At 38.9% G+C, this 15,127-nt stretch overlaps 2 protein-coding genes across 2 annotated transcripts; one reads left to right on the top strand and one right to left on the bottom strand.

The window, feature by feature from the left end:
* Positions 1-1,963: 1,963 nt before the first annotated feature.
* On the bottom strand, positions 1,964-6,827 carry eef1akmt2 (EEF1A lysine methyltransferase 2). The gene is made up of 6 exons (XM_063874667.1): positions 6,642-6,827; positions 6,210-6,275; positions 5,905-6,019; positions 5,142-5,249; positions 3,415-3,631; positions 1,964-2,253 (listed from the first exon to the last, which is right to left on the bottom strand). The coding sequence occupies exons 1-6, from the start codon at positions 6,752-6,754 to the stop codon at positions 2,156-2,158; spliced, it is 717 nt and encodes a 238-aa protein (XP_063730737.1). The 5' UTR covers positions 6,755-6,827; the 3' UTR covers positions 1,964-2,155.
* Positions 6,793-14,543, top strand: abraxas2 (abraxas 2, BRISC complex subunit). The gene is made up of 9 exons (XM_063874666.1): positions 6,793-6,939; positions 8,209-8,299; positions 8,989-9,025; positions 9,544-9,610; positions 9,783-9,973; positions 10,139-10,261; positions 10,733-10,817; positions 10,913-11,030; positions 11,291-14,543. The coding sequence occupies exons 1-9, from the start codon at positions 6,868-6,870 to the stop codon at positions 11,842-11,844; spliced, it is 1,338 nt and encodes a 445-aa protein (XP_063730736.1). The 5' UTR covers positions 6,793-6,867; the 3' UTR covers positions 11,845-14,543.
* The last annotated feature ends 584 nt before the right edge of the window (positions 14,544-15,127 follow it).

The following is a 15,127-nucleotide window of genomic DNA, read 5'->3' as shown; positions in this document are numbered from 1 at the left end:
AGGCATTTACAATACTCGTGTGCTACTTTGTATTATGCTTCTCATTGATGTTATTGAAGCAGATAGGAGTCGACATCCCAGTATTACAAAGAAAGCTTCATTTACACGAATTAACCAAACAAAAAAAGTTGCAACCATGCCTCGTGGTTCTTCCCATCTCGGATGTAGTCGTACAACAATGACCCAGACATGTGCCGAAAAAGTTATATCGATTAACACAAATGTTTTTGAACTCCTGGTCTGTATCATGCTGTAACCAAGTTACGCTAGTCCTTACTCAAAATGCAGAGTGTGAATAAGTTGGAAATCCCATGAAAGAGGAATTTTCCCACTTCCACTTTGGCACTCCTGCGGTGGAAAACTTAACTGCTACATGGTGGAGTAATTCAATCAATCCAAGAAAATCGTATTAGAAAGACTTCAAACATGTTTCCAGGGTGATGGGAGAAAGAAAACATAAATATTTACAGTATCACACTTGAGAGTTTAAAATGAAAGCACGGTATTCACGCTCGTAGGGCAGCCAGTGAGCTGTGGCATCACGTCTGAAACCCTTATAGGTTAATATTATGAGTGGAATAAAACTGTAGTTTCACATTTAAGCCAACCCAAAAGCCATAAGTGCTGACGGGGTTAAATGTACTGTAAAGCTCAGTTCAACCCAACAATATCCACCGTTTTGTGGTGAACGGTAACAAAATATTTGAAAATATGAAATAGTTCAAATTCCACTTCCACAAAATAAGCTATTTTAATGAGAAAGCCAGTTGGACTTCCTGCATTGTAAAGTGTTACCACTTAACATGGCACTGAACTAACCTGTTTATTGTTGTATCCTTGTACTTGAAAATCTACTTAACAATAAACCTTTTTCAGATTGAACCCCAGATCATCAGTTAGAAATTATGTTTGATGGAAAAACTGGTAAAGAAACGGATGATTTAACAAAGGCAAACAGGATTGTGGTGTAGTATGTTTCTTATAGCAACAGCACATGTGCAGGTAAACTGAGCAGGCAGCAGTATATTAACTTCAGTTCATCTAATAACTAATGATACAATAACAAACAATCAAAGCTCAGCCTAAGGAGATGTATTGTTTTAGTGAGTGAACTTTGATAAAGCTAAGGGACAACATATTGAATTGAGGTTTCAATTCATGGGAAAATCTCTGTGAGAGTTAATGTGGGCAAGATCTGCACATACAGGCAGGATATCCAGAGCCTTGTAAAATTCCAGGCAGTAATTCTTGTAAAGCTTGCATGTGTTTACTCAACAGCATGCCTCAACATCCACAGCTCCCATTGGACCACTGGCACAGCTTGCAATTAGGATCCAGAGTTTGACAGTTATTAACGATGCCATTGAGAAAGGAAATGGCAGACAGGCTTCTCTTCAACAAAGATTGACTTTTGTTTATTCTTTTCGTCAGACGTTTTAATCATGGTCCTCAGGACCCCAAGCTCCGCTGGTTTCTAGTTTAACCAATTGTGTATGGGTTACTTTTCACATGACATGAAAGATTGATGCAATTATCTACCTGGTAAGAGAGAACAGTGGTTTTCAAACTGTGGGTCAGTTTTCTCAACATATTTCTTTCAAAGACATTTGACGGGTTATCATTTGATGTATTGAAAAGGGAAGATTGTTCAGTACATATTGTGTACATCTAGTTTCCCTTCTTAAAATGAAAACAAAAATAAATGTTTACCTTTAGGCCTGGGGTAACTTATCCAACAACAAAGACTGAATTATATTATGGCTGAAATATGACTAGAGTTAGCCTCGGGAAAGTAATATGACAGCCAAATAAGTGTCATCTGGTGCAAGAGGGTAAGAAGTTCACATATGGAAGTCTCTTGATGCCACATGAAACTTAACTGCAAAACTGTATAACAAACTTAACTTAATGCATGTTTTAAGGTTCCTTAAGTTCTGAGCATGAATGCAAAAACAAGACAGCAACAAATCCCAAAATATTTATTTAAAGGAAACTGTCCCGCTAAGTGACATTGTACATCTGCTACATAACACATTGTTTATCCAAAAAAAATGAAGGAGGTATGGTATAGAGAGTCTTCAAAACATAGAATGATTTACTATGATTAACAGAAAACCTGCGGAATAGATGGCACAAAAAAATATCCTCCGGGGAATCAATGTACTCGCTTGAAGATGAGTGCCGTCACACTGTTGCCAGTTTTTCCTCCAAATTGAAAACTGGGTGTAGGCAACTCTTGTACATACTCAAATCCTGTGAGAAACACAAAGGAAATGTGCAGGTTAAGAAATGCAAACTACCGGAATAGCAACATTTTCTTGTTGACTACGGCTACAGTGGTGTTAGTAGAAGAACTGGGAGTCAAGAACTATCCATCCACCATCTGTGGTGCTTCCTGGGGCCTTGTAAAGATAGCCTGTCAGTGTGACAGATGAGATTTCATGGCCCTTTGGCCCCCTGCAGGCTCTCTGGAGTGACTACACTGAGAGGAGTGACAGCTAATGGAAGCTTGCCCAAATTCTGACTTTAGAAGTTTGTTGTTGCCTGCAGCTTAACAACCTGCCAGGTACCTGGAGCAGCTGGTTAACTGTGTCTGCGGTTTTGACTGCGGGTCAGACCAAGGTTTTTCCCATTTTATTTAACCTATTAACAACAGTACACACATCCACTTAAAAAGTTGCCCGGTGGAGGTTTTTTGTAAACAAACACAAGCTATATACATTCCAGCATTACTCTTGAGCTCTAAACAAAAGCATTTTCTACCTTAAAAAACAAAACAGTCCAGAATTGTTCATAACCGTGTTTGCTAGTTAGTCTTTTTTCCATGCTAAGTTGCTGCATAACTTATTAACAGGTTATTAAGTAGCTATCAAGATTGTCCTGTAGAACAAGAAAGCACACATTTATGACACATTTCCCATAAAAGGGACTGTTGTTTTTTTTAATGATCCATTACCTCTTAACTCAAGGCATGAATGTTAGCCAGAAAATAATCAACTAGGTTAATTTAATACATATTTACAGGCTCCTTTTATAAATGAAAAGTTAAGCGTAGTAAAATGTAGCGATTGTCTAACATGGGACCCTATTTTCTTATAGACTGACTTGGACCCAAAGCTCCTTCATTGCTTCAATTGCTAGCCACAGTGTGTGTCCCTTTTGAACAACTTGAAACGGCTTGATCAATGGCAAAGCAAAATCAAAACTGCATCAGGAAGGATTTAACCTAGTGATTTAGATTTTTTTAAATGTCTGATTTAAAATGTCAGGTTTACAGTAAGTCAGTAGAGTCTGTAAGCCTTGAATGACTGTTAGAGAACAGCACTATCTATAAAGTCCTAAGCAGCACTCGTGAACAAATGAACAATATTCAAGAGAATGTAACAAATAAATGATTAGCAGTTTACCCCTCACCTTCAATAAATCGGTCTAGCAGCTGCTGCTTTGTCCAGTTACAGGAAGTGATTACGAAGAATCCTTTGTCCTTGAGAGCATCTTTTAGAGTTTGGACATAAAGTGTTTTGCAGTCTGTGGAGTCGTCCGGGTTTAAGCTTATTGCATCAAATGTTCCTTTGTCAATGCAGATATCAAAACCCTTTAGCTCTCCTTGACAGTTTAAGAAATCCATCTCCTAAAATACAGAGTACAAAGTTAGAAGTTAAGAAGAAAGTATACCTGTTGATCATTCCTCGAAAAAACACCCTTTAGTTTATTCTTTATATGTAGGGTAAATTATATGCATCAACCAAGATGAAATGTGTGATACCTCACTGGTCAACTTCAAAAGTAAATTCCAACTGCTGACATGACAGCAGTTAATTCAGTTGAGGTTGCTGACCTACCATACCACGAGTGAAAGGAGTCCTTTCTCTGGACAGAGGACAGAGCCCCAGATCCCTGGGGTGAGTTTAAGAGCTACATTCTCACCAACCATGGGTCACAAAATGTGTGATTTATGAAAGACAATCAACAGAAATGCTTATGTATTGTTGCAAGTGATGAGAGTTCAATTTGAGTGTGAGGCTGTAAAATGGAAAAACTGTGAATGTGTTGAAGGAATGCATGTGTCAAAGGAGCAGTAGGTCGAGAGTTATGTAAATGGTGAAATGTCTTGAGATAGATATGAGACAAAGAATGACCTTCGAAGTAAGACCTGTCAAAGAATCATGTGGCTGTAACTCTTAACCCTCAGACTTTGTTCATGCACACTAACACATACACACACATTCATTGGCCATGCTGCAGTATTTAAGAAATACCAACATGCCATCTCTCTCACACTCAAAAACACACCCTCATACAACCTCTGTGCTCCCTCGTCCAGCTAAGGTCAATATTGACTTCAGAAGAAGCCTTTCTGTCCAAGCAAAGCACACATAGTCATAGATGCGTGATGCATTTAACATATCATCTGTATTATGCACACAGGAGAGGAAAACTCACTCATCATATCCCTTACAGACCGACTAGCATTGTACCTTGTTTTTCTTGCATACATATGTTAGAAAGATGTGTGAAATCCTGCCAATTCATTTCTGGTGGTTTAATCTGAATGGTGGGCAAACTTCTTCCCATCCAACTCTCCCACATAGTAAACACAGGAGAGTTTCCTCTAACCTTCCCAGGCCGCCACACGCCATGCTGAAGGCTATATTGTATCTTTGGCATTTGGGAATAGAGGCAAATGATTTTATATCAATGGGTGGTTTGTGCGTGGCATAACAGCCACCACATACCTTACGATCATTCGTTGCAGCACTTAAATTGAGTGAATTTAAATTTAGCGGAAAATCTTGATTCATGCTGTTTACCTAGCACTACATATACATACATAGCATAACAGTAATCTATTAACAAGTGTAAATATTACTTTCAATATCTTATCTTAATATCAGTGTTGTTAGGCACTTTAACTTGTTTGCGCATACACACGTGAAATAAATAATATTTCACTCGGACATGCTCCAGTGAAACCACGACAACCATATTTTCTCACCCACAAATCCTTTTAATTTAATACCAATTGGAAAGTGTTCGGAAAACAACTGTTGCTGACTTCTTGTGAAGACTGCGGCCATTTGATGTAGCTAAAAGTGTTGCTGTGGATGAGCTGTTCCCTGAAAGACAATGAATTAACCCACCTTTACAGGGACATCTGTCAAATCCTCTGCCTTCAGAACATTTCTGGACAATTCTACAGATGCTGGAGAATAATCGATCCCGATGAGATTCCTGTATCCGTGTTTGGCCTTGATATTAAAAAAAAAATTGGAACAATGCTGATCAACTGTTACAGAAAAGACAAAGATAAGTGGTTTGTTATAAAGGTTGTTACAGAAAAACAAACTATCATGTACAAACTATCTATTAAAGGCTCAGATCACCTAAATAACAAACGATTTCAACTTTGACCCTATCGGGATTGAGTCATTGAAATATTATAAAATAAAATTCCTCTATTTTATTCCGATGATGTTTAAAATCTGAGCAATTTCAAAACCTTTACCAATAAGTTTCAAGTTTCAAGTTTCAAGGTTTCAAGGTTTTATACGCTGTATCTGCTGTGCATATGACAAATAAAACCTTGAAACCTTGAAACTTGAAACTTGAAACTTATTGGTAAAGGTTTTGAAATTGCTCAGATTTTAAACATCATCGGAATAAAATAGAGGAATTAGGACAATTATTATATATTATTTGAACTGTATGCTATTATTTTGCATAATCGTTGTACTCCACAATGTGAAAGCTAAATTAGGAACAGTTATCACTGGAATTGTGTTGTAGAGTTACATAACAAGTTTGAATATATTTTTTATTTTTGGTGACCAGACGCTTTAACAGCACTCTAATTAACTACCCATAATATACAAATCATTAAAAAAATGTGTACTCTGTTCACACCAGTTCAACTAAAAAGGCTCCATTTCCAGTGCCAATGTCAAGAATGGAAGCATTTTCTGGGATCTTCGCTTTGTCCATCCAGCGCAGCACACGGCTCATGCTCTCCTCACCAAACCTTAAAGAAAAAGGAAACGCAAAGAAATTAGTGAAGGGACAGGCTTTAGTCAGAAACCAAAAATATTGCATTCAGCACATCGAAGCATATTCACATTTTGCATGACACATACTCACACTTACAAGTAGAAAAGTCAACTTTATAGTGAGAAAATTACCATGCTAGCATGTGATACTGTATATATGATTACCATATCTCACCAACATCCCCAATGTCTGTGAATGTCTCAAGTTCTCTTTGGTATGCTTCTTCCCAACTGCAGAAAAAGGACAGAAGCTGACAATCAGTTATACACAAACTATACACATTGTTATTTTGAAAAATGACAAATTGTAGTGCATAAAATAAAAGTAAGTAGACTGAACCGAAGATTAAAGAAGTGTAAACTATTCTAATATGTTTGTAGCTCCTGCTGCCCTCACTTGTTAAGGGCGACCACATGACTACACATCTGACTATTAACAGCACTTGTTTTATAGCTAAAATAATATAAATGTTCTACTTGCTCTTACAGAAGTTGGACGTCTAGCTCTGTTGCTGTATGTTGTAGCTAAGCTAACGCTAGCTGTGAAGCCAGGCGAGACTAGCCAATCATCACTAGTTAACGGATCACAACACTTACTATTCTTTCGTTCCAAGTATTGAAGGTTCAAAATCGTTATCTGAACATTTGTCGTCCTCTGGGTCAGATGCATTTCTACTTTTCTGTTCCACGCTCTCTGTAGAGACTTCCATGCTGGTTAGGAGGAGACTGTCATTTCGTCGCCTACAGTTCCCAGAAGACTTTGCGCTGCAGGAGCGTGCTTGCAACTGCAGGGGGCGTCGGGATTAATAGGGATGTTTCCATCATGGCGGCATCCATTTCAGGTTATACTTTTAGTTCTGTGTGTTATCACAGCGCCAACAGCAACTCAGATCATGTAAGTACTCAAAAATAATGCTGACAATATATTAGGGGGATTGTGGCTTAAGTGTGAGTCGCTCGGTGATATGGTTAACGGTTAATCAAAGCCATTAGTTAGTGTTGTTTTCCAGTGTCATCATCCTGTTGCTGGCTAGCTAGTATTGGTTGCGTCTATTTACCGGCAGGCCTGGTTAAATCTGACTGTGTAGTTAGAGTGACAGGAAGACAGTAACATTTGTTTAATGTTGATCTCATGTGTAATAGCTGCACATATTTTATATTTGTAGGTATAACGTTATGAGACATCAACACGATTAAGGTTACGTGCTGTGTCTGTAGATGAAATGGTGTTGGGAAAGTTTGATTTCCGGGAAATAGTCAGTAGTTAGCTACTTAGCATGTTGGCTAAGCTACCAAGTCAAGTGACTTCCGTGTGCTGGTGATTCTGATGTCTGTAGTCACCTTCGACCTGCCATCTGATAACCGTTTAGTATATCATCAACACTGTGAAACTAGCTCTGTGCATTTCAAAACTAAGTTACATTAAACTGTATTGTTTTTGTCGTTTTCGAGATGCTAGATTGGCTTCTTAGCCACCTAGCTAATGTCAGTTTCATTTGATGTCAGTACAGACTTACAAAGTGAGTTACATGCGTAAAAATACATTTATTTTGTCTTATATGTTTTGATTTATTGTTTAACTAAGAAACCTTTCACACAGTGCTTGCGTCAGTGCTGTCTGTATGCCGTTGCCGTTCGTCAAGACTTTAGAAGTCGGCTTAGACAGGTGGATAGTTGCTGACTACTAGTTTGCCTGCATTCCTGATACATGTTGTTGTTTATTTAACAGTTGTTGTCACTTGTTGTAAGGAGTCAACGACTATATTAACTCCTGTAAACAAGATGTATTTGATTATAATTGAGTGCTTCTCATACGTTTGTTGTTGTTCTTGTGTATGCACTTAATTGTGTTTCACATGAAATCCACCTGACTGTTTGCTTTGTAAAATCTTACACCAAAAAGAGTGGAAAATGTCAGTTTCACAGATTCCAATGTCTTGTTTTCAAAATGCATGATTTTTTTTGACCAACAGCCTAAAGATTTTAATTTCACTAAAGGAAATCCTCGTATGAGAATTTGGAACCAGTATGTGTTTGGCATTCGATAAAACACTTCAACAATGAATTTCTGGCAGTTAGTTTTCGGTTGAACAACCAACAGATTAATGTGATAATTGCTTCAGGTCTACAGTAGTGCCCTAACCCCAGTTTTGTGTTACCACAGGAGGGCTTCCTATTAGGAGATGTAAGGCAAGAAGAGACTGTCAGCATCACTGACACACAGATCAGCACTGCAGAGTTGCTCCAGGTAGTAGGTAAGCCCCAAAACAGAAACAAATACAAATGTTGTGACATCTCAATAAGTAGCAACTGATCAATGCCATTTATTCTGTCAGATTTAAAATGAGAGACATTAGTCGTAGGAAATCCACTGGAATCAGTATTGGATTGTAATGTGCCAAAACATCTCAGCATATTAAAAGACATCGAGATAATGTAAATGTAAATTGTTATGTTAATATGTAGCTATTGTCCCAGTTGTGTGGATTGTTTGGTTTCACTGCTTCTTAAAATTGTCCTTTAAAACTCCAGTCCACTCAGGAGAAACATGCTTCAATGCATCTGAATGTGAAACATAATTGGGAAAGAGATGATTTTAGTGAGTTGGTGGTTGGAATAAAAGTCTGCTTGGTACATGATTTTGTATTGGGCCAAAAAAAAAACTGAAACAACAAGCCAATGTAAATCAATGACAGAACTTTTTGTGAGCTCAGCTTTACTGTGTGTGGCCTTAATGACCAACACAGTCATGTTTTTTGACTGTATAAATTACAGGTATATTCAAGACTATTATACCAATATATATTTGTAAATAGTGGCAGGTTTTAATCCTGTGCTTTACAATTGGAGTTGTCTACATTTTGGCTAATGTCTTTTGAGTATGTTGCATATTTGACCTGTATAAGTTAAACATCAGGTTGTTCGTCTGTTTTTATCCCAACAGAAATCCATAACCATGATCCTTGTGCACAGTTATTTAGGTAAGGCATGAGTTCTTATTTTCAAACAGCTGCTATTATCATTAGTTATAAATACACATGTTGAAATGTGCCAGATGTGTGCAATTTGGATTGCAGGTAGCAATTCTCCTTAAGGAGACAATAATGGACGGCCAACATTTTTAGCTATGGTAATTTATTTTAGGAAAATCTGACATTATCTTTTTGTTGTAACAAACACAATATGGTAATTTAGGATGAAGTGGCATCTTACAATAGCTGTTGTTTAATGCATGTAGAGAGCCTGAGACCTCTGAGCATGTATAATTGTTATCATCCCTCAATAAAAATGCAGAGTAGATTCTAGCACCTTTGTTTTAAGTCATTGTAAATTAACAGACGATTTTAAATGGATAAGTCACTTACCCTGCATGCATTTTAGCACGCGCTGAATTTGACATTGGACAGTAGATGGCCCCATCTGACAACATTGGGTAAAGAAGTAGGCCAGGGCAGTAGAGGAGTAGGACTTACTTTATGTGTTTCTTCCCTCTCAACAGCTTTTATGACTACGCAGGCAAACTCAATGAGGAAAATCTCAACAGCATACTTAAAGATAGGCGGAAAGTGAGTGATTTCTTTCATTTGAATTACAAACTAAACGTATTTTACTTGTACAGGTTCCATAATTATTAGTGTTTTTTTTGTTCTCAATCTGTATTTGTATGTGTTTTGGTCCATGTTTTTTTTTTTACTTTTTACTAAATTACACACATTAAGTCGTTTTTTCGCTGCGTAGAACGTCATTGGCTGGTACCGGTTTCGGAGGAACACGCAGCAGCAGATGTCTTTCAGGGAACAGATCATCCACAAACAGCTGACTGAGCTTCTTGGTGTGCCCGACCTCGTCTTCCTTCTGTTCAGCTTCATCTCCACCGCCAACAGCTCCACACACGCACTAGAATACGTGCTTTTCAGACCTAACCACAAGTAAGAACTGCATGTTGACTAACAATTGCCAACACAACCTTGTGGTATCGTGTCAAGCTATTGTCTGGGTTGAAAATATTTTTGAGGTCATATTACAGTATGTTTATAGTCTTAATAATCTTACAAAGTATATTTTAATAGTGCTAACTGGTCATGTCTACTCAGTAGGTTCAACCAGAGGATAACCCTCTCAATCCCAAACCTTGGCAACACGAGCCAGCAGGAATACAAAGTCTCCTCAGTGCCCAACACCTCACTCAACTACACCCAGGTCATCAAAGAGCACGGGTAAGGTTTCTCCGCTTTCCCTTTGCTATGCGCCCATGCCGCTTCTCACTCCCATTTTTAGGTTGCTCTTGTTGTTGTTTACTCTGTTTGTTAGTGGTATCAGCATACATTGGTGGGTGACTACCTGCAGGGGGAAGCTGTTATGTGACTGCACATCGACTGCTTATATTTCTGTGTCTAAACTTAGACCCATTCTGTGTGGTATAGAAGGAGTTTATTAGTGTCAGCGTTATCTAAACTGCAGGGACTTCAGATCTCTTTATTTACAGCACAGCGCCTTGAGCTTGTGATTTTATGTGGCAGCCAGTGGAGTATATTTATGGTATTGAATACATTAACAATACACAGCGTTACTGCTCTTATGCCTTTTGAAATGTTTAATATAGAAGAACAAAGTGGTTCAGCTTGTTCTGTGTGACGTTATGACCTGAATGCTGTAACGGATTTCTATGTTGTTAAATATCATTCCAGGGCTGAATTCTTTGACAAAGATGGTGTGATGAAGGACATCCGAACAATATTCAATGTCTACAGTGCACTACAAGACAAAGTGCAGGTGAGCTGGCGTTAAGTGAAATAGTTTTCGGACTAGATGGCTTCTTGTTTTTTCCTTTTTTGTGTGAGTTTTTCAACTGTTTGTCTTGTTTCCAGGCTGTGTGTGGGGAGGTAGAACAAAGTGAACGTGTAAAAGAGAATATTCAAGTGGATGTGAACAACCTCAAACAACAACTTGCTCTCAGGAAACGCAAGGCAGCAGAAGAGGAGAGAAGTACGTGCCTGATTCTAAAAAGTGTAATGGCGTAATAAAATGTAATGAGTGCTGGTTTGAAACTTTATTTTGATCAATTACAAAGAGCTTAAAACAAAACATATAACACACCTGAGTCCATGCCTTTCCCTCAGGCCTTTTTTAAACATCTTTTTGTTCCGTCAACTAGTCAAACTTGATTTACTCAGTTTTTACGGCTAACATTTAGCAAAATATCTACATGCTTTTTCATCAGTTATATCTATCTCTCGGTTTAACAGGACTGCTTGAGGCTCAAAACACAGACTCCCATCCCACTCCAGAGGAGAACACAGAACCTTCAGCAACTTCCTCTCTTGCCAGGATAACGTTTCCCACCCCCTCTGCTCCGGAGCGGCCCAGTACCTCACCTAACCCTCCATCTTATACCGACCTCTTGTCCCAGGATGACTCTCTGCTCCCCTCCTCTTCTCCACCCACCAGTGCTGCTCTGCTGCCCCGGCCTCAAGCTGTGGGCTCCCCAGGACACCCCACCCCCAGCCCGCTGGGGATGGGGTTGGGCCTGGGGCTCGGTGCCAGCTCTAATCCTGTCGCCGCTCCCAGCACCCCATACCTTGGCAATGGGGACGGATCGAGCTCAGACTCGTTAGACAGACAAGCTGCGGGGCAGGAAGACGATGAAGAGGATGAGGATGAAGATGAGGACAGTAGCGAATATGAGAACTTAGTGAGTGAAGCCGCTCATCTGCCAATAGCCTCTGGCAGCGTTTTAACACAAGGCCGACCGGCTGCCCTCGGCCCGGATGGTGGCGCTCACGGCTCACAGACAACATAGAACCATGCCACAGGGTGTGTACAGGACACAATTAAGTGATGCACCTTGATAAGAGGCCATCTCAAGCAATCAAAGACAGACAAATATAGACAAAAGAAGTGCCAGTCCTGAAAGTGAAAGGCATGCACAGGTGGTGTCCCTCTGCAGTGTTTCTTGTCTTAGTCTTATCTCCATTTTAAGGGGAAACTTTGCTATGCTTTGCAGGCTTAACAGGTGTGTCTCACGGGGGAGGGGGGGGGGTTGTCTGTCTTTATTGTTTTCCTTTTTGGAATGGGGTCGGTGTGGGTACTTCAGTGTGGATGTTTTGGCTCTCTAAATGCTGATTTCTGTATATTTTGTTTCACATTTGCTTCACCAAGTCTAAGCACCCACTTTTGCTTTACCTCTTGCACTATTTGTTTGCCTTCTGTTTAACTAACAATCTAAGAAAATCTAACGGAGATCATTTTGAAGCCTTCCAAAAATTGTTTTTAACAAGAAGTCTATAAACAGTGGTTACCTTTTACGTTGTTTTGAAAAAGAGATATAAATTATGTTACTAAAACTCCTTTAAATGCAAATGTATCTCATTTGCATTTTGGTCTTATTAGTTTATATTTCTTTATAATTTCTCTAATTTCTCTAAATATTTCTCTTATTAATCATACAACATTTTCTTCGCCACTTTTTAAATGGGTGCTTTTATATATACATAGTTATATATATATATATTTTGTCAGATTAATAATTAATCTAATTTGTTTGACAAAAATGTCAATGTCTTGTTTTGGTTTACACTGAAATTGTATGCGCTTTGCTGCACTTAACAAAACGTAAGTTTTCTTTTATTATTGTGCTATACCAATGCTGTCATGTTGTGCCCCTTGAGTAGTCCTCTTCGAGCACCCTGAGCCAAACTGGGCTCTGCTTTTGTGTGTTGTACGAGGCTCACAAGGCAACACGATGTACTGTAGCTTTACTAACCAGATGCTTAAGGTTCCCTCCTGCTGCTGCAACACAGAGAGCTACCACTAAAAAACTGCATCTGTCTGTTCTTTTTCACGTAAAACCCTGGCTGCTACTTCCACTTCACAGTGCTGGTTGTCTCAAATACTACTGACAATGAACATATAACCACTTCAAGCTCACTTCTCACTGACTTCTTCTCTATTAAAGTCATAATAGAAGGCTGACACCCCCTGTAGTATGTGTGAATTGTAACCTTGTGAACAACGAGCGATCACCTTCTTGTCTCGGCATAGTCGACAGCAGACCTCATGTATTCGGACCTGGTTGGGACAATGTTACGTGTATGGACCTGGATAATGTGATGAAAACATCATGACCTTGCTTCAATATACAGTGCCTTCCACTCAGGGCAGTTTCTATCTGCACACGGTACACATTCACAGATCTCTCTGGAGGGGTTGAATTACAACAAACTGTTTGCAATAATCGACTTCCAGCTTTTTTTGTTGACTTTCCGTCATGTGATGTTTTTTCAACCTGAAACAACCCTCACTGCTTATTACAGCTGTTTTCCCTTTCTATGACTAAGCTGACAACTTCTAAGTGGATCTGCATCTCATGGTTGCAGCTGTGACTTTGCTTGCTTTATTATTTTTCAACTGGAATTACAACTGTAAAGTCAGTGGCAATCTGCTTGGTAACTGATATTTCCTGCAAGGCAGGGCTGGTATGATGAGCATGACTGACATGCAGATGACTCTTTTTTTTTTTAAATATACATCTAGCCCATTGAAGACAACTGATAAACAAGGTTTAGGTCAATAGGGTGCTGGATGAATTCCTCTTGCATGAATTGGTAAATAGACACCGTTTTGATCAGCATGGACAGATATTTGCACTGCACATGGAGAACGTCTTACATAATGATCAGCAGGTTGCACTCAAATGAAGACATTTGGGGGTGGGAGAAGCGCTGCCTTGTGAACAAGCTCCACTTTATTTACATGGCCTGTTTGTATGTCATGTCTTGTTTTTTTGCCTCATTTTAATTTACCCTGATGTGTAATGCCAATGCATCACTTATCGGGAACTGGCACTCAAAAATGTTACTTTATAATCACCCAGAGTAACACAAACACACAATGTTAAAATACATTTTTTAGGAATATGGTTCCTTTGAGTAGTGGAATATACTAAGGAAATATATAATGAATGTATAGTAGACAAGGGGGAGGGGTAGCATTTAAAAGGCACTTACTGTAAAAGCTTGTCTAAGTTGATTGTTGTTGTGGTGGTATAGATAAACAGTTTTCAATGTTGGTCCTCAATCTTAATCCTCGTCCTTAGTACCTAGATGATTGCTTTTGAAGTCTTTCTTACATGGCATCCCCAGGTGTAACCCTGATTTGATGGCCAGAATATAAAACAGCAAGGCTCTGGTGCTGAGGGCCGCTGGAATGAAGCATAAGGACTAACATTGTTTGTATCCTACACCTTTCAAGTTCCAACATAGTACAAATATACACTTATGTACTCTTACTGTATCGGGTGACCCTTCCCTTCTTTCCCCGAGTGGGCCATTGCAACATCAACACCTCCCTGAGAGCACAAAGTCCAGTGCACAGCTACGAACTTCTCAGCTTTTATCTGGATGTGTGTACTTGACTAAAGTAGACCAAGGACTTGGTTGGACGAGCAAAGATAATATTGTTCTTAAACTGGGAGATAATAAATAAGACATGCATATGTGATATGATGTGCCTTTGGTTTTCGTATCGTAGTAAATGAAGTACTTTTAATGTGCAAATAATTTTAAAGAACTTGTGTGGCTACACGTATTCTCTTTTTGTTTTTGCTGCATTAATATATTACATAATAGTTATTTTATAAAAGAGCCTAAATGATTACAAGCAAATAGTAGCTTCTTCCAAAGTCTTGAAAAACCACATCTCAAATATATATTTTTTTTGGGATGTGTATTTCTATGCGCAAAATCTACTGGTGTTTGTTTCAATGACATCACCTTGAAGTGGGACGGGCTTTCCTGTAAACAAGAGTTGCATGCATGCATTTTCGCAGGTGAACAAATGCCAAGTATGAATAATTGTGCAAATCAATGTTTGTCCTCAGGTAGTGTAGATGTCCGTCAATAACAACAACAATTGAGCGCTTAGAACTGTTGCACAAGCTGTCATGCATTACTGCAGACTGCTTGCTGCAGTATTTTTTACGATGACATCATCCTGTTATCCCCTTTGAGAGGATACCACGTGGTTGCTTGGCCAAAGATGCAGCAAATTACGATGCACAAATTAAAAATAAACATGGTTTTATT

The sequence above is a fragment of the Eleginops maclovinus genome, chromosome 22 (assembly GCF_036324505.1).
Source record: "Eleginops maclovinus isolate JMC-PN-2008 ecotype Puerto Natales chromosome 22, JC_Emac_rtc_rv5, whole genome shotgun sequence".
In the NCBI taxonomy this organism is placed as follows: domain Eukaryota; kingdom Metazoa; phylum Chordata; class Actinopteri; order Perciformes; family Eleginopidae; genus Eleginops; species Eleginops maclovinus.
The sequence above is the reverse complement of the archived record's forward strand: the minus strand, read 5'-3'. Positions and strand labels throughout refer to the sequence as shown.

Coding starts and splice junctions, on each gene's coding strand:
- eef1akmt2 (XM_063874667.1), bottom strand. CDS start 6,754: ATGGAAGTCTCTACAGAGAGCGTGGAACAGAAAAGTAGAAATGCATCT. Junction 6,020..6,209: donor GGGGATGTTGGTGAGATATG/GTAATCATATAT, acceptor TTTTTCTTTAAG/GTTTGGTGAGGAGAGCATGA. Junction 2,254..3,414: donor GCTAGACCGATTTATTGAAG/GTGAGGGGTAAA, acceptor TGTTTCTCACAG/GATTTGAGTATGTACAAGAG.
- abraxas2 (XM_063874666.1), top strand. CDS start 6,868: ATGGCGGCATCCATTTCAGGTTATACTTTTAGTTCTGTGTGTTATCAC. Junction 9,611..9,782: donor TACTTAAAGATAGGCGGAAA/GTGAGTGATTTC, acceptor TTCGCTGCGTAG/AACGTCATTGGCTGGTACCG. Junction 10,262..10,732: donor CAGGTCATCAAAGAGCACGG/GTAAGGTTTCTC, acceptor ATATCATTCCAG/GGCTGAATTCTTTGACAAAG.